Raw genomic sequence first — 23040 nt, 5'->3', positions numbered from 1 at the left:
CTAGCTTAGGCCTACTAACAGTGCCCTGATGCTGCCTTGATGCAGCCTCGCCTGGCAGTAGATGTGGGCAGGGGGCGCACAGTGACCATGTGCCAAGGCTGCAGTGGAGGATGCAATGGAGACTGCCCTCATGCTGGTGCCTAGCCATTCTGGAAGCTGATGACACCTAAAGTTGCCCTCTGCCTCCCGCCACATTGGGCTTTCTCAGGGCAAGGCTTTGAAAGATTCAGTCAACACCTACAATGAGACTATTGAGATGGCTAGTAACACCCTCAACACATGCAAAGTGGCTAGATACTATTCCTATATTTGCCTTCGTTGCAAAAATAAAGTCTTCACAGAAAATGAATCTGCACTCTCTCTTCTCAAGGGGTGTTTTAGCTAAAGTGTAATGTACATTTTAATCATAATGCAGCTCCTAAAACTCACTTCATACAAAACTTCTTGCCGTTCATCAGAACAAACTCATCTTTGCAGCACATACCAGGCTATAGATAGCTTATGAAGTCCTTTGTGTCAGACAGTGTCTAAGATAACAGCACTAACTTAATGACTGTGTTTAAAAAAAGCTGTACCAGGGAGCCACTTAGTTAAAATGCTGTACATACTGATGGCACTACTATGCCACATGCCTGTAACACTGTCTGAAAGCTACCAAATTTCAGGAATAACCCCTGGCCATCGCTACCAACCACTCCCACCTGGACAGCCATGGACCTCTACTTAGATGTCTGCTGCCTTTGGAACCAGGCAACAAGAATGCATGCAGTGGCATCCTGGTGCAAGAGCACTGCTAGCTTGTGTTGTGATGCAGCCTCTGGTCAGCACTTTCTAGTCGTATCTCAATGGGACGCTAAGCCAACCCCCCCCACCCCCAACTACTATCATGTCACTTCTCAAGAGATGGGAAAATAAACTGTGTGGTGCAAAAGTTAGGTGCCAGAATGTAGGATGAAAAAGCCTCCGCAAAATGGAGGAAGGCACCAAGAGAGATGAAAAAGACAAAAGGAAATAAAATAAGATACAGAAAATGGCATGCAGAGACAAAAAATATAGGTATGGACAAGCAACACAAAACTTGAAAGAAAGAAGGAACTTCAGTCAAATAGGCAATAATCATGATGGAGAAGAACTCATGAAACATTGTGACACACTGCATTCACCTGCTTTCTGAGACAAATAGTTAAGGTAAAAGGGCTCATTTTATATTGACCTAGAAGGGAAGCAGACATGTTAGAATAGGCAAGAACACAACAGGAAACAAAGAACCAGCAACATATTGATAAAGAATGTGTTAACACTTCCCATTATCACCAGGTTAGGCAAGTGAGATATGGGTTGTGATGCATAAATATCCCTAATACTCTGGCTCTGTAACTGTGCCCAGCTGTCATTTTTCAAAACACATTGCCCCACAGCTTCCCCCTCCACCAACCCTTGAGCACCCACCAGAAGTAGCCCCTAATTGTGAATCCACCAGCTTGCATGAACAGCAACCTGATAAACAGAACCAGCAGATGGACAAGAAGTTAAGACACGGGAGGCCAGTTGGGCTGTGCGTGCTCCCCCTTTCCAGTCCTACTTTTTTGTCTTTCATAAAGAATTGGGATGTGGCCAGAACAATATTCTGTGGCTGAGATTCATGGAAGCACTACATTCAGCGCTTTTTTGTTTTTCTGAGTGAAATGCCCATACAAAGGGCAAAGTAGGAAGGTGATCTAAACACTCAGGATCAAATTTGACAACTTTTTGAATTGGTGCTGTCACCAAAAGAGGAAAGAGGAGAAAAGCGGCGCAAAGTGTTGATTTGGGACTTATTTTCAATAGCAATAGACAGTTAGCTAAAGCAAAGTGAAATAGAGCTTTTAAGACATGGGTGTTTTTGGTTGGGGTGTGACCCCTCGTCATGCAGCAACCACAATACGTGTAAACCCTAAATACGAGTCAACCCTAACTTAACCAGTGCCTAACCCTCAGGAGGTACCTAGGCACCCAGCAGCCAGGCTTAACTTAGAGGCAATGTGTAAAGTACTTGTGCAACACTTCAAACACTAACACAGTGAAAACACGCCACAAAAGGACCCCGTACCAGTTTAGAATGTTTTTGCTTTTTTTGTCAATGTAAAAATTAAAAAATTACAAACATCCAATTAGTAGAACCAGAGATAAGCAAGTTTAAAGATTTCAGTGAAAAAAGCGCAAAAAAGCACAAATCGCCATTTGCCAATTAAGTGTAAAAAGGTCATTCCAATAGTAGCCTATGGGAGAGGTAGGCCTTACAGTAGTGAAAAACAAATGCAAGAGCATTTTTCTACCAGGACATGTAAAATCTAATAGTACATCTTTTAAATAGAACGCACCCTGGCATCTGAGCTGTTCTGCGCCTACCTTAGAGAAGTCATATATTAAAAAGGGAGGTTTGGCATAGTAAAAGATTTATTTTGCCAGCTCAAAATTGCAGTCTAGAACTGCACACAGAGGCTGCAATGGCAGACCTGATACATGTTTAAAGGGCTACTTAAGTGGGTATCACAATAAGTGCTGCAGAACAAAAGTAGGATTCAATTTACAGGCCCTGGGTACATGGAGTACCACTGTACTAAGGACGTATGAGTAAAATAAATATGCCAATATGGATATGCAAATGTTGCCATGATTTAAGGAGGGAGCACATGCACTTTAGCACTGGTTAGAAGTTGTAATGTCCATAGAGTCCTAAGGCCAGCAAATATTAGATCAGCAAAAATAAGTGTAGGAAGCACACATTGTTTTGTAAGACTACCCTAAGGCAAACAGCTCTAAAAGAGCTTTTGCTCTTCTTTGCACTGCTTTGCTTGTAGAGGCACCCCGTAGGCGGGTGCAGCCCGTGCAGGTAAGAGCGGTAGGGTGGGTGGCAGGGTGGGGGGAGTCGACAGACAACGAAGAGGTAAACTTAAATTTTAAAAAACAAAACCACTTACCTAGCACTCGCAGCACCAACCAGCTCAGCGATGCAGTGAGCGCAAGGTAAGTGTTTTTTGTTTCTTTTTCCAAATTTAAATTTACCTTGTCGTCATTTGTCGACCCCCCTCCACCCGGTCCCCCTGCCTCACTGCTCTTACGTGCTTGGGCCGCGCCTGCCCACACTCTCTCCTTTCACCAACCCTGAAGGGTGGGCTCTCACACTCTCACACTCTCTCCTTTCACCATCCCTGAAGGGTGGGATCTCACACTCTCACACTCTCTCCTTTCACCAACCCTGAAGGTTGGGTTCTCACACTCTCACCTTTCACCAACCCTGAAGGATGGGTTCTCACACTCTCTCCTTTCACCAACCCTGAAGGGTGGGTTCTCACACTCTCTCCTTTCACCAACCCTGAAGGGTGGGTTCTCACACTCTCTCCTTTCACCACTCTTGAAGGGTGGATTCTCACACTCTCTCCTTTCACCACTCTTGAAGGGCGGGTTCTCAAACTCTCTCCATTCACCACCGCTAAAGGGTGGTTTCTCACACTGTTTTACCAGCCCTGAAGGTTGGTTTCTCACATTCTCTCCTTTCACCACCCCTGAAGCATGGGTTCTCCAACTCTCTCCTTTCACCACCCCTGAAGGGTGGTTTCTCACACGCTCTCCTTTTACCAGCCCTGAAGGGTGGGTTCTCACACTTTCTCCTTTCACCACCCTGAAAGGTGGGTTCTTACACTCTCTCCTTTCACCACCCTGAAGGGTGGGTTCTCACACGCTCTCCTTTCACCAACCCTGAAGGGTGGGTTCTCACACTCTCTCCTTTCACCACCACTGAAGGGTGGGTTCTCACACTCTCTCCCCTTTGGGTGGGTTCTTACACTCTCTCCATTCACCACCCCTAAAGGGTGGGTTCTCACACTCTTTTACCACTCCTAAAGGTTGGGTTCTCACACTCTCTCCTTTCACCACCGCTGAAAGGTGGATTCTCACACTGGTGTACCACCCCTGAAGGGTGGGTTCTCACACACTCTCCTTTCACCAAACCCGAAGGGTGGGTCCTCAAACTCTCTCCTTTCACCACCCCTGAAGGGTGGGTTCTCACACTTTCCTTTCACCACCCCTGAAGGGTGGGTCCTCACACTTTCTCATTTCACCATCCCTAAAGGGTGGGTTCAAACACTCTCTCCTTTCACCACCACTGAAGGGTCGGTTCTCACACTCTCTCCTTTCACCACCCCTGAAGAGTGGGTTCTCACGCTCTCTCCTTTCCCCAACCCTGAAGGGAGGGCTCTCATACTCTCTCCTTTCACCACCCCTGAAGGGTGGTTTCTCACACTCTCTACTTTCACCACCCCTGAAGGGTGGGTTCTCACACTCTCTCCTTTCACCACCCCTGAAAAGTGGGTTTTACGTCTGAGTCACAGTTAAGAGCCAGAGAAAGCTGGCACTGCAGATTGTGCGGGTATGTGGCACATTACATGATCGGACTATCTGGGACAATGTCCATAGCTTAGTAGACACACACAATCCTAACATGGGAATGATTTCTGGTGTCACTTGTTTTTGCTTAGCGGTTTTAAAAAGATTGCTCCTGGAAAATGTTTAATGGCATCACATGATATTCACGAGTGTTCGAAGTTAAAAGTTTGTAACAGTGCTACCCGAATGCTGGGTTATTTTAACTATTGCTATCTTTATACACAAAGGCCTTTTCCACTCACTTGACTATGGCTTGTTGTTCTTCAGAGATGAACAGTAAAATGATGGACTTCGAGACCTTCCTGCCTATGCTTCAACATGTGTCCAAATCCAAAGAGAAGGGCACCTACGAGGACTTTGTGGAAGGCCTGCGAGTGTTTGACAAGGAAGGAAATGGCACAGTCATGGGAGCCGAGCTTCGCCATGTTTTAGCTACTCTAGGTATGAACTGGAATTATTTACTAATATTATACTTGTCTCTTTCTCTCTCTCTCCCATTTACACCACGTTTACCAATCTCTTTAGGTATCATGGACTCACTTTACTCCCTAATTCTCTTCCAACCTTTCCATTTCCATTACACATTTCTTTAACCTCTACACTCTCTTCTACTATGTCAGAACCATTTTGTGAATTAATCATTAAAGAAACTACATTTGCCAGCATGTATCTGGTCGGTGGTTTTTGATTTTTTGATAAGGGCTGAACTAATCTTAAACCATTTGTGATTATTATTTTTGGGATTTTGGAATTAATTGTGACGTACTTCCTCAAATGCTTGATTCGATTTCACTTATCCTGTATGTTAGAAATGGGATTTCTGGTTGGCTAAGGCTTGCGCCAAAGCCAGGCAGAAACCACCACTCTAGTAAGGGCAAAGGAGTTACACGGCGAAGATAACCCCTGCTCATCCCCTTGGTAGCTTGGCACGAGCAGTCAGGCTTATCCCGGAGGCCATGTGTAAAGCATTTGCACACGCACACAGCAACAACATCCCAGGCACACTACAAAAGGAACTCCACACAAGGTTATATCAAAAATAGCCTTTGAATTCTCATAGCACATTAGAATAGTAAACACATAAAATACATTGTGCCACCTGGCACTAGGTCATATTTACAAGGGATTATATTCACCTGACAGGGCCAACGGCATTACCGTCAGAACCATAACACAGTGAACTTAGTAAAAGTAAGACATATAATAAACGTACAACCTGTAATCACTGGTATCCACTGTACTCAGCATCGGCCTGTAACATAAACCACATTATGTACAGTATCACATTAGGCGCCAAACGCATTGTACGCCCATAATCTCAACAGTCTAATATCTTAGACTCTAACCTTCTAAGCTTCACTCACATTAGGAAATAATCACAGTGGAGGATAACCTCTCAAGCATAAACCATATTATGCAAATAACCTCATACCTAAACCACAGTTAGAGGCATTAATCACATTAGGGCCTGGCGCCCTATTAACCTCCCAGTCCACCTGACCAACTGGCCATCTCAAAGGGGCTCAAACGCCCTGTGTTCAGAATGTCAGGGCTGCTGCCTATGCAGCGAAATCCAATTGCGCCATTGCGCTAGGGCCAAGGAGTGCATCTCACTCCTATCTCATAATGCCCCCAAAGAACTGTGGCCTAAACGTTGCAGCTGCCCACTACTTGCTGGGCAGCTGTGAGTCAAGCAAAGGCCTGGCACCTCTGTGCCCCTTCTGTCCCTCTCAGGGACTCCTGAATTAATTATACCAAACAGTGCAGCTGCCCGCTTTAAATTAATACAATCAAAATGCGGCAATGAGGGGTAGGCTCCCTCCTAATTAAAAGTGTAAAGCGGGATTGGCACCCGCTTCGGCCGGCATCACGGGGGAATCCCTACGACGGGGATTCCCTCAACACAGACGGCAGCTCAGCGCTGCGGAGCATACACACTCCTCTCTCCTGGGGGAATTAAAATAAAGTGCACACAGGGCGCAAAAAGATGCAGCAAAGGTCCTGGATGTCCTTTTAGGAAAAGTCCATGAGATGTTTCAGGAGCATAGCTGGGCCCAGGGGGCAGCACACAGGGAACTCCAGCAGGGAGGCAGCCCCCATGGCGGTTCCTCCTGGGTCCCAGCAGCAGCAAACCCCCCTCCGTCAGGAACAGCACACCAGAACAGGAACATTTTCATGGGGTCACAGCCTCTATATTTATGCTAACATTTCCTTTGTGTCACAGCACAGGGCTTGGGGATACCAGTCAGGACTGGTTTAGGGGGGCTTTGGAGCACTTTGTTTTGCCCAGCTCCTCTCCCCTTTGTCAGATGGGGGCTCAGTGATCAGACACACCACAGGGGGAGGAGCCAGCATTGTACAAGGGAAGCACCATCCTATTCAGAGTCAGGGGATTTCTCCTCCCACTACTCTCAGCCCAGGTGTCCCATTCAGCCTAGCTGACAAACCCTGCCCCTCCTGGAGCCACCCACACCTCTCAGCTCCTGTCAATCACAAGCCAGACATGCAATTCACATAAGGCAGTCAGACACATAGCACACAGAAATGCCATCTTCGAAAAGTGGCATTTCTCCACCAGTCACCATAAATCTGTGTGCATCATTGCGCAGCATTTACCCTCACGAGTTCATACATACTAAACTCGACCCTGCACTCCTCTCATACCAGAAATTACCATGGACACACTTATCGCCCATGCATTCCTATGGGAGGGCAGGCCAATCTCACCACATGCACTCAGAGAGTGCACACACTTTACAGTGGGCCACAGTGCTAAAGCGCCCAGAGGCTTAAAACCACTACCACCATGTCAGAGCTTAAGGCAAAAAGTTCAGGGGCGAACCTGCCAAAAAGGGCCAAGTCCAACACAGTACATTTAGAATAAAGTAACAATTGCGTTGTGTTGTGTACATAATACGCCATGCCTCATGCTGCACAAATATAATGCATTTCATTTAGGTTTCTGAGTTGAGTACACCTACGACCATATTGACCAATAATACTGTTGTATTTTGAATTTATAAAAGCCGATGGGGTGAGGGAAATTCTACTTTTGCACAGGAGCAGCAGCACTTTCTAGAATACATTTTCTGAATTAAAGACGTTTGTATTCAACGTGTTGATTTTTTGGCTTTCTTATTTATTAATGATTTAAGAAACACCAACATCGGCAAGCGTTCCATTAGGCAGCTTTCTCTTTGAATCAGAACTATTTAGGTATATCATCCCTTTTGAGTACTGGATCTTTGAAATGTGCCTTCCTTTTTACTTGTCACTTACCAATGCTTTCGTACCACATTAAGCACCTGATTTCCACTTACTCAAAGTTTACTGTCCACTACGCAAACCCCTTTGTGCACCGGTGTAAAAAATTTGATTTTGGTGGTATTTACCCCTAGTAGCTGCCGGTGTCTGGGCAAAGTGGCAGAGCGAGGGGACCGGGGATAATGGACAGATAAACAAAACAAACTACCTGCTGCGACGCTAGTCTTCCATTCCTCTCTGGCTCCAGTCCACTGCAGGCACAGGCTCCCAGACTCCCCTGTGGCCAATCCTGATGCTGCTCTCATGCTGCTGGCAGCAACAAAGCAGCATCAGGATTGGCCTGAGTGCCCTCAATTTGTACTCAGAGTGAAAATGGGAGCCGTGCCTGTTGTCTCCATCCCAGCAATGCAGCTTGGGTTGGAGACAGCTTCAGTGCGCATGTCGGTTTGGCGGTCCTGAGCCAAACCCACATGCTCCTTGAAGCCAGTGTGTGCAACCATTCATTCCCGTCAGTGCCTGTCATCGCTCTTGGCCCGCCCCCAAAAGACTTTGTCCATGAAACAAAATAAAACAATAATAAACCCAGGTCTATTATTGTTTTCTTCTTCATTTTTATGGGGCTGTTAGCAGAGAATGTGCTGTGCCTCAAAGCAAAGGAGCCAACACTGCTTATCCCACCTGGTAACTACCGGGTATGGTAAATATTTTACCCTTCTTTAAATTTTGGCAGGTAAAACCTGTTAGAATTTAACTGGGGAAAAGCGTACGATATTTACTGTACCATTCAGATTGTGGTGCGTTAAGCACCAAAAAGTCAGCATAGGTGCTATATATCACATCCAAGAAATAATGTACCCCATGGTATCATTATTTATCAGGTATGAGAAGTAGCACCTATTACAAAAAAACACTCAGACTCAAGGCCAAAGACTGTTTTGTATACCCTACAACCTGCACCTTTCACCACAGAACAAGTTATTCCATTGAGGAACAGAGGGAGCACATGTATTGCATTAGAAATGGTAAAGTCCTAAAATACCAACATAGCACCACTCAGCTCCAGGCCGAGAAGAGGTAGTACTATTGTTTAACTTCCTTACCAAGTCAGTCGTGAAGCTTTATCATCCTCCTTCTAGAGGAGGCTGATGTTTGACACTATTTTTTCAAGAAAGGTTTTTTTTCCTATGCTCTCTGATACTAAATCTTTGGTGAATCAAATTCATCTACAGGGGATCTGGTTTAAAACGCTGCCTATGCTGCCAAGACTTTGGTGCCAAATACATCGTTTGAAGTCCTTTGGATTTGTCATTGACTTCCAAGTCTAGGGATAATGTTTCTATGTAAATGTCATTTCTGAAAATAGGAGGGCAGCCAGAATGCTGGCTTCCGTTTTTTGAGCAGAGGTGCCTCCTCTACCAATCTATCGGGATGCCTATTATTTATAATAAAAGGCAGTCTTTGCGATGTTCACGCTAGATTAGTGATGTTATGGATATGCAGATAGCACTGTTGCCCCGTGGATGAGGATAGGACGACTTTTGTACCTTGTGCGTAATGAGGCCTAGTACATAATATTCACGTCATCGTGATAAGGTTGTTTGAAGATGGATGTGTAAACAAAGTAGTTTCAGAGAAACTAATCCAACATTGTTGTGCATGCAAATGTGTACAAAAGGTCACAGCTGAAATGTTATTTTGTAAGACAATGTAAGAAATAAGCTGCCTCGCTACATGGGCCTAACTCTGGAATATAACAATCAGTGATGTTATCAGTGGTATCAGAGAACATGTCATGAGTGATTTTAATTATGAGGTCGTATATATGGTCAGAAGCAGTGTATGGTGAGTGTGTAAGTAATAGTTACATAATTTAACTACAACTCTTACCCTAATCCCTTTTAGTTAAAATCTTAAGGACTCAGGGACTGAGTACTGTGACTGCTGCCACAACAATTTTCTCCCTTGTAGCAAGATAATCACATCAGTTGATCAGAGATGTGCGGCCAATCAAATAGCGTTTCTGCCCTTGCGGACATGCCAGAAAACCATGTTGTTAAATATCTAATAATTTTGAATTTCTCAATAGTTCTCATGTATTATGTCATAGAACATGTCATAAGTGATGTAATATGTCAGGTCCTAAGCAGTGCATTGCGGGGCTCAAGTTATGGTTAGGTCTGCTAACTATAACTGGCAAATTTCTGTTTTTTTAATGTTACTTTAACCTTTGGGTTTTTCAGTGAGTTTCTGAGGTTTTGAAAAAAACAAAACCAGATCTTTTTATAATGCCTATCTATAATGTTACATTAACCATTGTTTTTTCCAGTAAATTTGTATGATTATTTTAATGTAATTAATATTTTATTACCATACGTAAAGCTAACCTCTGCCTCACATGACCTTAGACCGTGAGCTCTAGAGGCTTGGCCATAGTGCCATATGTTTTTAAAGGGGAGAGGGACCATGTGGCCACCCTCCTGAGCCTAATTAAGCCCATTAGGCCTTTTTTTAAAGGAGAGGGGGTGAGTGGCCCCATCCCTGAGCCTTATTAGACCCTTTTGACCCCATCCTCCAAGGCCATTTTTTTATGAAAGGGGGGTCGAGGCCCCCCTCCCCGAGCCTCGTTAGGCCCAAGGGAGTCCATTCCTCAGGGTAGAATTTTTTATGAAAGGGGAGGGGGGCATGTGCCCCCCACTCACTGAGCTATGTTAGGCCCTGGGGACCCCATTCCCCAGTGACTATTTGTTATGAATGGGGAGGGGGCTGCGTGGGCCCCTCCCAGCCAAACCTTATAATGCCCTTGGAACCCCATCCCCTAGGGCTGTTTTTTTATGAATGGGGTGGGGGCTGCATGGCTCCCTTTCTGTTAAAGTAATTGGCTGCAGGGTGGGCTCCCTGGGGCTTTTAATGACTTGGTTCAGCCACATATAAACACATTTCAGCCCTGGGGGGGTTTCCCAGGTCCTCCGAAGGCTCGGGAAGTGGGCAGTGCAGCCCCACTTCCCTAACATGCAAATTTCATCCCCGGAGTGGGCTCCCTAGAGTCTTTAATGGCTTGGAAAGGGGACCACACAAAACCCCTCACGTTTATAAATCCTATCTCCGTCCCTGGGATGGGTTCCCTAAGGCATAAACTTAATAAATGCACTGATTTAATTTTTTGTTTTTGCCCCCAGGGGGCCCCTCCAGATCCCCCCAAGAGAACTACAGTGTCAGGGTATCACTACCCTGTCCCCTATGCTATTTCTGTCCTTAACTTCAGGACAGGGGCCTAAGTCCCGGAGTTCTGCATTCAGTGCCAGCAACAGTTTTCTCATGTTGCTGGCAGTCAGTTAGAGCACTTGCACTCGCAGGGGTCTGACTCCCATGTGAGCGAGGTCACTCAAGGGAAATAGAGCTCCCTGGAAAAATCAGAACACTCTCTCAAGCCTCGGGGACCCAACCATCCAGATATACCATTATTTTTTATCCTTGATTTCTCAAAAACAGCTAAATGGATTCACACCAAATCACAAAAAGGACATTCTGCAGACTGAGAACTAGCTGTCTGGAGGGCTTGCAAAATTGCTCTTTGTGAGGGTTCTCATGGATTAACCCAAACAATTCTGAGCAAGATGGTCCATCAGGCTCATACGAGCTCCAGTGTTGACCCTGCATCCTGCTTCCTTGTCTGGTTGCAGTGAAACGTGACCCGAAGCCCTGCGGAATGTTAACCGAGAAGTTGTGCATCTAATCTGGGGTGGGGTGGTCTACCCTGAGGGGAGCTGAGGTTCTGGCACTGTTGAGCAACCAACATTGATCCCGTCTTGTGGCCTGGTTGATTGTCCATGGGAGTAGGCTGCTGTGAGACATGAACATTTGAAAGATGATCTGAATCCTCCAGGGACACTGAGGAATGTTTGGACTCACCAGGTGATTGTGCCTATCTGAGACATTAGGATCACCCAGCGGCTGCCGTCAGGTAGATGCCTGGATCACAAGGCAAGGGGAAGGCATGGGGCCCCACCAGTGTTGGTGCTTACTCATAGGCTGCCGCATTAAGGTCGCTGAATTCAGGAAACTGGACAAAGGGATGGCTGGGTCGTGTTAATTGAGGCCTGAACTGATCACCATGTGAGTCAGCAGAAGTGTATTCGGTCGGAATCTGTAAACACTGGAAATATAGGAACTTTCAGAGCTGTTTGACATACCTAGCTTTCCATCGGTATTCATCATGTAGAGAATCATGGGCCCTAGCCCGAAGACCTGTCCTGGGAACACCAAGACCAATTATATCTCGATGCTGAACTACATCTACCGAGAAAAGGGCCTAAAACTATCTCAGGAAAATTGAGACCACATTTACAGTTGGTTTTCTATCTCATTTTTATCCACTTCACAATAGCTCTCTTGGAAGCTTGCATATCATATACTGTGGGAAGAAACAGTTGCAAACCTTGCTGCTGTCCTACCCAGTGCTCTACTGAGGCTAGCCTAAATTCACATTAATCCAAAGCTGCATAAATTCAGCAACCCACAAGCAGCAAACGCTGCTCAAAATAATTCTGAGGAGAGAGGCAACACCAACCAGGAGTGAAGAGGAGGAGGAGCAGATGGGACCTGTGAACAATAAGGATTACCTGTAAGGTGGGAGAGAGTGCTTACATTGATGCTGTTATAGTTGACATCTGCCAATTGTCATTATCCAACTGGCACAACTTTGATGCACTGTGGCAAAACGCACCAGTTCATGTTCAGAGTAGGATACATCACACAGGCTAGCTGAAACAGGGGCACACTGCCAATATGATGACTATCCCCGAGTATGTGAGGGCTCAGCGATCCTTGAACACGATATAAATGCGGCATTTGTTCTGATAATGCATTTATACCCACAGACTGAAAGTGCAGTAGACTTTAAAATGGGAGAGCTGCTGCTTCTAAACTTCCTAGAACACGTGAATTAGGGAAGTGGTGGTATGCAGGGCCTGACTGGGAATCCAAAGCAGCCCTGGCAAGTTCCTAGGACCAGCCCCTGGGGAACCACTGCCTGGCCCCGGGAGGCTGGAAATACTTGTGTGCTGCTTTTGTTACTGGGGACGATATTGCAGCACCGCTGCAAACCCGGCCCAGGTAACAAAACCGGTCCCAACCACTGCAAAACCAGCCCCCACTTCTTCCAGCCTCCTGGGCAAACACTCGATGCCTGGTACAGCTAGTCTGGCCCTGGTGGTATGGTAAAGGAGAAGTACCCTGTTCTGTCTGATTAGGGAGTTTAGTGTCCCAGAAGGGAGCTACTTCGCAATCCAAGGGGTTATAGAGGGCAATATATCAATGCTGGTTAATGTTTACGTACCCAAACTTTTACACCTTACAATTCGACACCAAACTGCTCACGATTTACTGGGGATTGGACGCCACACTCTATTATCTGAGCAGTGGCGGCTCCTCCCTGAACTTCAAGCTAAATACAGAAAATAAAATGATTATAATGTTCATTATTATTATTTTGTTTTCTGTATTCAGCTTGCAGCTGAAGTCCGGGGGTCGGGGGCTGGGCTCCCCAAGCCACAGGGGGAGGAGTGGTGGCAGCACCTAAAGTGCGCATGATGGTTTGGCTGGCCGTCTTGGGCCGGCCAAAGCTTCACTCTGCATGCTCTCCATGCAGGCTGTATTACAGTCTGCCAGCGCCTGTCTGAGCGCCGAACATGCGCAGTCTGCCCGCCCCTGTCTGAGCGCCGAACCACATCGCTCAGACCGATGACAATGCTGCCAAGGCAGCATTGTGATTAGTCAGGGCTTTCTGGGAAGGAGGATGGAGGACAGGGGAAGAAGAGGTGGCGGCCTGTGGTATAGGTAAGTGCGTTTTTTTTTATTTTATTATTTCCCACTCTCTCCCCCCCGCCTCACCACTCCTATTCGGTAGCAGCCGCTACTGCATCTGAGGCAGAGATTTCAACATGAGTGTGAATACAGAGATTGACATGCATGGAATATCTCACAGGGCTTTTGCTGAATTGCAGGCCATTCATTAAATATTATATAACAGCACTCTGGTGGACACTGAGGCACCTCTTAATGTCTAAATACACCCTTTATTTGTCAGTGTGCTGCAGGCACTGGCATAACGACTTCTGGTTGGTTAAATGAGACTTACGGGTGGACACACAGTTGTAAACATTTACTATCCACATTGTTAGAAACGTCACACTGATTTTGCTGACCTACTGAGCCCTTCTGTTCAACCTCCCTTCATGGCCCTACTGAGCACAGACAGCAATGAGAACCGCTGTAACCGAATGCTTTATCATTACCTCAGGTTAAGTGACAATACCTGGAACTTACTACTCCTTGGTCATACATGTAGCTAAGAGTACAAGGGCTCTAAAATGAAAGCATGGCAGTCTCGACAGACTGAAGATAGCAATCCAGAAGATGGAGTCTTGGCATGCTGTCACCAGGATGCCCACCAGCTCGAAGAAATGAATACTGCGATGGACAAATTCAGCAATATGGTCTGACCGGTAAGTTAAATTCTCACCATGAATGCGGAGACAAGGGCATATGAGGAAGGAGAGAGATCCAGGAAGATACTGTCTAGAATTCTGCACCTGGATTGGACTGCATGAGGGATGTATGACGTTACAACGCACACTTTTACAACGCATGCACTTACAACGCATTTTTTACAACGCATAATCCATTACACCGCATGACATTACAACGCATGACACTACAACGCATTTTTAAAAAATACCTTTACAACGCATTTCCATTACAACGCATACTACCTTTACAACGCATACCATTACAACGCATAATATTAAATTACATTTAAGGTAAGTATTAGATAGTATAGGGGTAAAAGCTACTTTTCTAACTCCTGGGGGTGCAACAGTAGGGTAAGTGTTGGATAGTATAGGGGTAAAAATTACTATTCTAACTCCAGGGGGTGCAACAGTGGGGTAAGTGTTGGATAGTATAGGGGTAAAAATTACTATTCTAACTCCAGGGGGTGCAACAGTAGGGAAGTGTTGGATAGTATAGGGGTAAAAATTACTATTCTAACTCCAGGGGGTGCAACAGTAGGGTAAGTGTTGGATAGTATAGGGGTAAAAATTACTATTCTAACTCCAGGGGGTGCAACAGTAGGGTAAGTGTTGGATAGTATAGGGGTAAAAATTACTATTCTAACTCCAGGGGGTGAAACAGTAGGGTAAGTGTTGGATAGTATAGGGGTAAAAATTACTATTCTAACTCCAGGGGGTGCAACAGTAGGGTAAGTGTTGGATAGTGTAGTGTAATATTATGCGTTGTAATGGTATGCGTTGTAATGGTAGTATGCGTTGTAATGGAATGCGTTGTAAAGGTAGTTTTTAAAAATGCGTTGTAGTGTCATGCGTTGTAATGTCATGCGTTGTAATGGATTATGCGTTGTAAAAAATGCGTTGTAAAGGTAGTGCGTTGTAAAAGTTGCGTTGTAAAGGTTGTTCCCCCTGCATGAGACATAACTGCTATCGACAATAGGAATAGGGTATATGATATGATTCCCTTCATATAATCCAGTTTTTTAGGAATTGCTATGAGGGGCTTTACTTGTTGCAGCTCCCCTATCTAAAGTTTTGCAATTGATTTAGACATTCATGGCCCTATATATCAAGATGTGATGCAGCACAGTGCAGCAACTCATCTTCCTACTCTGCATGACAGGGAAAGACCAGGAATGTACCGTATTTAGCATTATACAGCTCATTCCTGCCTTTTCCCGCCCATTCCTGTCTTTTCCATGTGCTGGCGTACAATGTGCTGCCTAGCGCCAATGCTGGCATTCTTAGAACATGATGCAAGTGTGTATGAGTAGCAACAGGATTGTTTTTGTGCAGGAAGGGGTGCCGTCCTGTACAAAAACAAATCCCCTGAGTCATTTTCTGCTTTCAGTGTGTGCTCCAGAATGCAACACACCTAGAAAGAGAAAAAGATTAGAGACATAAAGATATTCCTCCTCGTTTACACCTCCCTTGGGATTGTGTAGCAATTTGGCTCATTCCCAGATCTACCAGTAATGGTAAATCTGGGAATGCGCCAAAATCCCTAGGTGTTGTGTGGGAGCACCAACGCACCACACATGGAAGGCCTTCCTGGGGCAGAGTAACGCAACACTGCGATTTGCGCTGCGGTGCATTACTCTGGATTTATCAAGTCTCTCAGGGCCATGCAAGGGGGCACTGTGTGGCTTGATAAATCGCTGCTTAGGGGCAGCATCAATTTTGCACCACATTGCATGGTGCAAAAGCGCCGCAAACTCTTGATAAATATGGCCCTTTCTCTGGCATGGCTGGAGGATTTAGACAGAGACGTACAATCATTTCCTATCACTGTAGCAGATATCAAGAAGGCTGTAGGCGATACTCTGAATGGTCGAGTGGCGGGCGCAAATAGGCTAACAGCAGATTTCTATTAAGAGTGATTTTATGAGAGCACCCTATATACACTCAAAATGTCACTCTAAATTTTCTCTGAGATACATGAAAATGCCAGATTGTTGTCGTCTCTCAGGGAGGCCATCATTTTCAGCCTTCTGAAGCCGGAGAAGCTTGAGGATATCGCTGCATCATATGGAAGCTTGTCACTACTTCATATCAATGGCAAAACGTTTGCAAAAATCAGTGCCAGTTACTGAACTCTTTCGTGCCTGGTCTGGTCCTCCTATTCAGCGGTTCAACCTGTAATTTAAGACGGCAGCGGCCTGTTTGGACACAGCGAAGACCTGTGACTCTTTGGAGAGGGGATTTATGATGGCGGTCTAAAGGAGGATGGAGGCGGACCTATGCTGCTGTCTTGGTGGTGACTTGTACTACCTAAAGATAACAAACACGCACAGATAGGTCCTAAACACTGTCTCTTTTTTTTTTAAACGTCCTTTTTCACTTAACCTGCAGAAGGGTTACTTGTCTTTTTTTTCTTTTTGCTTGTAGCTTATGAAAATAATATGTCTTCAAAATGCCGGCACTTTTCATTACATTTATGTTCAGTACCAGAAAAATAAATCTGCGTGCATTAAAAAAAATATAAACGAATTTCACTGTAAAAAGGACTTTTTCAAATGTAAGGGACACAAAATGTCGAAAGAGAAATTAAGACATTTTGTTATGAGCAAAATTGAATAATCAACTATTAAGGACCTCAGAAGGGAGATTATCCTTTTGAATAGCCTTTCACATTTTCTCACGGGCTAATACAAAAAAAACGTAGAAAGAGGTTAACTGAAGCTTGAAAATTGCATGAAGACTTTGAGAATTTTCTAAAGAAAATGTTACAAATTACTACAAATATGAATTAGAATTTTTCTGTGGAATGTATTAATTCTTTAAACACACAATGCATAATTTAATAACGTTTCTGAAATGAAATAATTAAATATTAGGAAAAGGTCGTGGCAGGCAAACACAATGTTGAATACATGAGCAATTTTATGAACTCCAAATCTTACGAAGCAATGTTTTGCCCTAGACCCCTAAAACAGTAATTAGGTAAGACTGTACAAATGTAAGGGAGACAAAATGTAGAAAAAGAAATTAAGACATTTTCTTATGAGCAACATTTAATAATCAACTATTAAGGACCTCAGAAGGGAGATTATCCTTTTGAATAGCCTTTCACATTTTCTCACGGGCTAATTAAAAAAAAAGGTAGAAAGAGGTTAACTGAAGCTTGAAAATTGCATGAAGACTTTGAGAATTTTCTAAAGAAAATGTTATAAATTACTACAAATATGAATTAGAATTTTTCTTTGGAATGTATTAATTCTTTAAACACACAATGCATAATATAATAACGTTTCTGAAATGAAATAATTAAATATTAGGAAAAGGTAGTGACAGGCAAACACAATGTTGAATACATGAGCAATTTTATGAACTCCAAATCTTACGAAGCAATGTTTTGCCCTAGACCCCTAAAACAGTAATTAGGTAAGACTGTACACAAAAACATAAACATGCTTTCATTAATGACTGGCCCTGCCAGGAAAGGGGGTCTATCAAGCCAATGGAAATTGTTTTCTGACTCAAAAGGCCTCTTTCAGGGAAGTGTGGTGTTGGCGAAGCCTGATGAATGGGCTCAAACCACAGGATCTGGCTTTTCCAGGGGAGTCCCAGACAGCTATGCCCTGTTCTCTGCGCGGCAGCTTTGAGGTTAGAGGTGACAAACAATCTCAACCTCCAAATCACTGTCACCAAGTGTGACAGCTAAATTACACACATCTCGAGAAGCAGCACTTTTCAGTCTTTTCCTATCCCTTCCTACAGAAGTAAATGTATTTTTCTTGAGATCCACACATTTTGACAAAGGAGGCCCAGTGCATTATGGTTATAAGGTGTTTGTGTAATAAAATTATTCTAGTTTCCTTGATGTGAATAATGTGCTTAATGCAAAAATCCCTGTATAACATGAAGTTTTTAAGTATGAATTAAGAGTAGCGATGTCTTAACTCTTCATCTTTACGAAGTAATCAAATTTAATCCGACATGTGTTGGTTAAATATATTTTATATTGCAAATTTCGAAACCACCTACGCATCTTTTCTGGGTTTTTGTTTCATAGGGTAGGCTGATATTGTCATTGTGTATGGCTTTCATTAGCAGTTTTTATTGTGAACTCGAGATTTGAAATCCAGTTTCATCACAGAACTGAAAAACGTTTGTGAAAATTATTGGGACAGAAGCTACTTGCCAAACTTATGTGACCTCAGTTGACTCCCTGTAGACCAGGAGGGACGATTGGAAGGCTCAGAGCTCATATGCCAAAGGCCTTTGGGGTTGGTGGAATGGCACCTTCTAATGATCATTCCTTGGTGACCCTACAGACCCAAGGCTGGTGGGAATGGCAAGTGATCCTATTTAGCTGCCAGTCCTCATTCTCCGTTCCTACTCAAATCAATGCACTTACGCTGATAGAGCCGCTGCCAACATGGTGTCGACTCTCTGCGCTCTTATTCAGAGGACACAATACAGATTTGAGGAGGGAAAGGGTTGGCAGGATAGAGGAAGGTTGAGGAGGTTCAATAGAGGCTGGGTGTACATTTTTAAGATATGGGAAGATGGAAGGAAACTAAAAGAGGAGGGGGTGGAGAGGAAGGGCATTTTCTTTAAGTCTTCTGCAAATGCCTTTGCCCAAGCACAACTAGTTCATAGGTTTAGGTTGATCAGGAGGTGTCCTTTAGGAGAAATATTCATAGCATTAAATTGTACATTATTAGGTGTCAATGAAGGTGAGTTTTCCACTTTTGTGGTCCGAGTGGCATTATGGAATTTCACTCTTGATCATGATGTCATATGAAACCTTTGGTTAAAAACAACCTTGCTATGTGTGGGTCTCACCACCAGAATAAATACCAGATTCTTAACCTGGTTATTCACTACTATGACATTGTAATATTGGGAGACAAGGAATTCCAGGCCAGACTGGAAGGACTCTCAGGTATATGTTCAGTTAAGCCATGGCAAATCTCTCCTCTGACGGAGAGCAGAGATCACAGCTTTCAGTGGGGAGGAGTGACGACACAAAGGCACAGAGGGTAGTAGGGGTGAGAGCCTGAGGACCAGGTATTATGTTGAGTATCTTTGAGTAGAGAAGGGTGGATTAACGAACGGTGGTGTGGGTGGTAGGACACTAGTATTTACTTCTCAAATTTGGACAGTAATAGGATTTTGAATGCAGAGTATGGTCAGACACCAGGTACATTTTCTAATATCTGGGGGGTAATGCTGAGGGTCTTGTGGAAGAGTGGCAGGACATCAGGTGTAGCATGCTTTAGTAGCATGAGGTGTGTTAGGCCTTGCTGTGGATAGCTCTCCCATGACTCCTGTAGCCATACATATCTGTTGAAAGCAGGAGCAGATGATATGGGTAGGCCATAGCGAAAATAAAATTGTAGATGGGTGAATGAAGGGGTAAATTTCACCATCTGATTTAGAGATATTAAGGACAACCCAAGCCTCACCCTCATTGACTGTTTGACACCTCACAGAATCCCTTGGTGAAAAACACTGCCATTATTCATTATTCTCCATTTATAATGATTTATTATTATTATTATTATTATTAGTAGTAGTAGTAGTAGTAGTAGTAGTAGCAACAGTGGTAGTAGTAGAAGTAGAAGATAGTACTATTAGTAGTAGTAGTAGTAGTAGTAGTAGCAGCAGCAGCAGCTACAGTGGCAGTAGTAGTGTTCATAATAGTCATAATGCTGGTGTTTTTTTATCACTCTAAGAGGTGTGGTGCCGCGGCCAGGGCGACTGACTCTGGAATATGGGGATCCCGGTTCGATCCCCGGCGGCAAATTAGCCCAGCACCATGTGACTCTGGGCAATAGCTTGCTTAATCTTCCCGACAGCCCCCAGCGCCTAGAAACCCTTACGGGTGATTGTTCGCGCTTTACCAATGTGGATTATTATTATTTACTGGTCATGGCACTTGAAGTATTAGAAGTAGCTGCACAAGATTAGTAGTAATAGTTGTTGTGGTATGTGTACTGAGGTATGAGTCAGCACTCTGAACACCATTGTCAATATAAATATTTCAGATTGTTGATCAGCATGTGAGCCTGCTACTAATCGGGAACAGAGCTCTCTTAAAAATATATGAATGTCATACAAAATAATTATAAAATAGATATATTGATAAAAGGGTCTTCATATGTCAACTGAAGCTGGATCCAGCATTGCACTGCTACAAAGGTCACATAACTCATGCCGCAGTATTTGCAATAGACTAATTCTAAAGTCAAAATGCACATGTCCTGTCCTCATCAACTTACTTGACTGATCCACAATGGGAGAGATTGCAGAGTTAATTTATTGAGTGAAGAGTGGGTTTGGTACAGTGGCTCATACTGGGCACTCTTCCAAATTGTGTAAAAACAGAAATGTGTGTTACTGGAACATAGTGTCTACATCTATTCCTTGTTTCTCTGCATATGTGGAAAGTTGGTATCCATGGGGAGGTTCCTTCAAATTTTGAAATAAACAAACTTTTCCCTCACTGTTGGAATTCCACATAAAGGTGGCTTCAATGTAATGACTCTGGTTGATGGAAATCACTGTTTCTGCTAACAATCCTGCCTCACAATAGATCCAGCACAGCCACACCTACCCACTTAACATCCTCAATCATTTTATTCCAAATTTAATTATGTACTCTGGAAGGGATCTATGGAATCCTCTCCCCTGGATGCACCTATGGCTCCTCCGTCCCCCTCATCTCTCCTAATCAGCTTGGCAATGTGCATCCCTCCATATTTTCTTATACATAAGTTATACAGTATTGGCAGTGATCTTTGAAAAGTTTTGCTGTTTGCATTTTAGATTAGAACTATGCTCACACAAGTGTGTCATCATCTAATAATAGTCTTATGGTTGTATTCACTTGTGTTAAAGAAGGTGTGTGAATAACAAATCTGTGTCTAAGTCTGAGCTTGCTTAGACTATATGGAGTTAGCTGTAAAATACATGTGTAAATTTCAGATAGAATATAGTCAGGGCCGGCTGAATCTATCAGGAGTTGAGGGCCACATCTTTTGGCAGGCTTGATTAAATAATGAAACAAGGAAAGGCTAATTAAGCATTAAAAACTGCTCAGTAGAACAGTGTAGCCCATTTCATACTTTTTATTTATCCATGTCTCTTTAGGAGGTTCTTTAGGATTCAAGACATGAGACCTAAAGAAGAGCTACATCCTATTGCGAGCCTCCTAAGTATGAGTATCTTGGTGAAATGACTGCAGCTTTGAGAACAGTTTTTAAGTGTAAACTTAAATCTGTATTAATAGTGAAATTACAAAAAAAATATAAAAAAGACATACTCATTCTACACTCTATTAAATTACATTTAAGTCGGAGTAGCATACTATAACCCTTTTCTCGGAGGGGGAAAGGAAGATGGTGGATTGACTCCACCACGGAGAGCACGTATCTGGAGTTGCCCCCCTTCCTCCATGCTGCATCACTAGAGGAAAGGAAAACCAGCCGTGCATAGCATACTATGTAAGATACGAGAACTGAAGAGAAAGGTGAAAAAAACGGGGGGGAAAAAGGTTTTTGAGCGGACCTGGTCTGCCTACTAGTCTTTCTGATGTTCGTTTTGGCCACGGGGCTCCTAGGTGTTTCTGGCTGCTGACTTGATATGCACTCTTGATTACCGGCTCAAGTCCCTCTACTCTCTACTTTCCTTGCCTAGCTCCATTTCCATTTTCGTCTTGAGCCATTGCTCCTCCGAAAGCCAGCACACCAAGAGAAGGTTGTGCCGCCTGCATCTCCATGACTGCTGTACCAATAGGGACTACCATGGTTACAGCAACAGATGACTCCCTGACTGGTGGGCAGAAGTGTGTGGCAGCAAGAGGAGGTTCTTCTTAAGTCGGCAAACCAATCCTGAAACTGCTGTAATCAGATAAAGCTGCGGACCTCTTACACACTGGGGGTGCAGCGGATTTTTTATCAGAACTGTAATTATTAATACGTTGCTGAATGCGGTCCCCCCTGGCCACGAAAATACAGCTGAGAGACAAGGTCCACCCCTGTCAGGGTCCTTGGCACTCTTAGAGATTATAGATGTGGCAGGCAGCCAGCAGCAAGGAAAGAAAACAGCAGATACACAGTTGCAAGTTAACGCTGGGGACACGCTGCTGGAGGCTAATAGCATTATTGCACTCAACCCTGACTCCTCTGATGTACAAATTGACGCACAGGTTTTATCTGCAATGCCAATATTCACGCAGTACAATGCGCCACCCAGTGCGTTAAAAGAAAGGGATGCCAAGCTCCACTTTCCCACTATAGAAAGCCTTTCTATCTCAAGCTCACTTGGTTTAAAAATTTTGGATGGAAAAGAACATATGGTAGATGAGGGTACCACCACTACCAGTACCTATCTTACTATCCAGAAAGAGATACTGGACCATGATCAGACCACCAGAGTGGCTCATGAGACAAACAGCGGCATTATGTTAGTTACTACACTGTATAATGAAGCAAGCTTCCTCTCGGACCCCACAAAAACTGTGGAGGTTACGCACCTAGCACCAAGTCCTTCCCCTGGGAAAAAGAAGAGTAAAACTAGATCTATTAAAATTTTTTAAAAGGCCATTGATCCCTATGGAAGCCAGCGATAAAATAGTGCTGCAGTACGAACTTAGGGTGGCCCTGATGGCAGCCTCCTGCGTAAATGGGTCACATCTGAGGGAGATGTTAAGGCTTTGATATCCCGTTTATCAAGCTCAGGATTAGGAGCTGGATCCAGCATAGACCCAAAGTCTACAGTTAATATTGGAACACATGACCCTGGTATCAATCAACTGCAAAGCCCTGACTCCTTG

The 23040-nt window shown here is 44.1% G+C and overlaps 1 protein-coding gene across 1 annotated transcript in view; it reads left to right on the top strand.

Moving 5' to 3' along the window:
- LOC146796256 (myosin light chain 1, cardiac muscle-like) overlaps positions 1 to 23040 on the top strand; it is a 164380-nt gene that overhangs the window by 109977 nt on the left and 31363 nt on the right. The window contains exon 4 of the mRNA XM_085628748.1: positions 4693 to 4866. Within this exon, the coding sequence (XP_085484874.1) occupies positions 4693 to 4866 (174 nt within the window). The remainder of the gene's footprint in view (positions 1 to 4692; positions 4867 to 23040) is intronic.

The sequence above is a fragment of the Triturus cristatus genome, chromosome 10 (assembly GCF_964204655.1).
Source record: "Triturus cristatus chromosome 10, aTriCri1.1, whole genome shotgun sequence".
In the NCBI taxonomy this organism is placed as follows: domain Eukaryota; kingdom Metazoa; phylum Chordata; class Amphibia; order Caudata; family Salamandridae; genus Triturus; species Triturus cristatus.
This window is presented reverse-complemented; position numbering and strand designations above follow the sequence as displayed.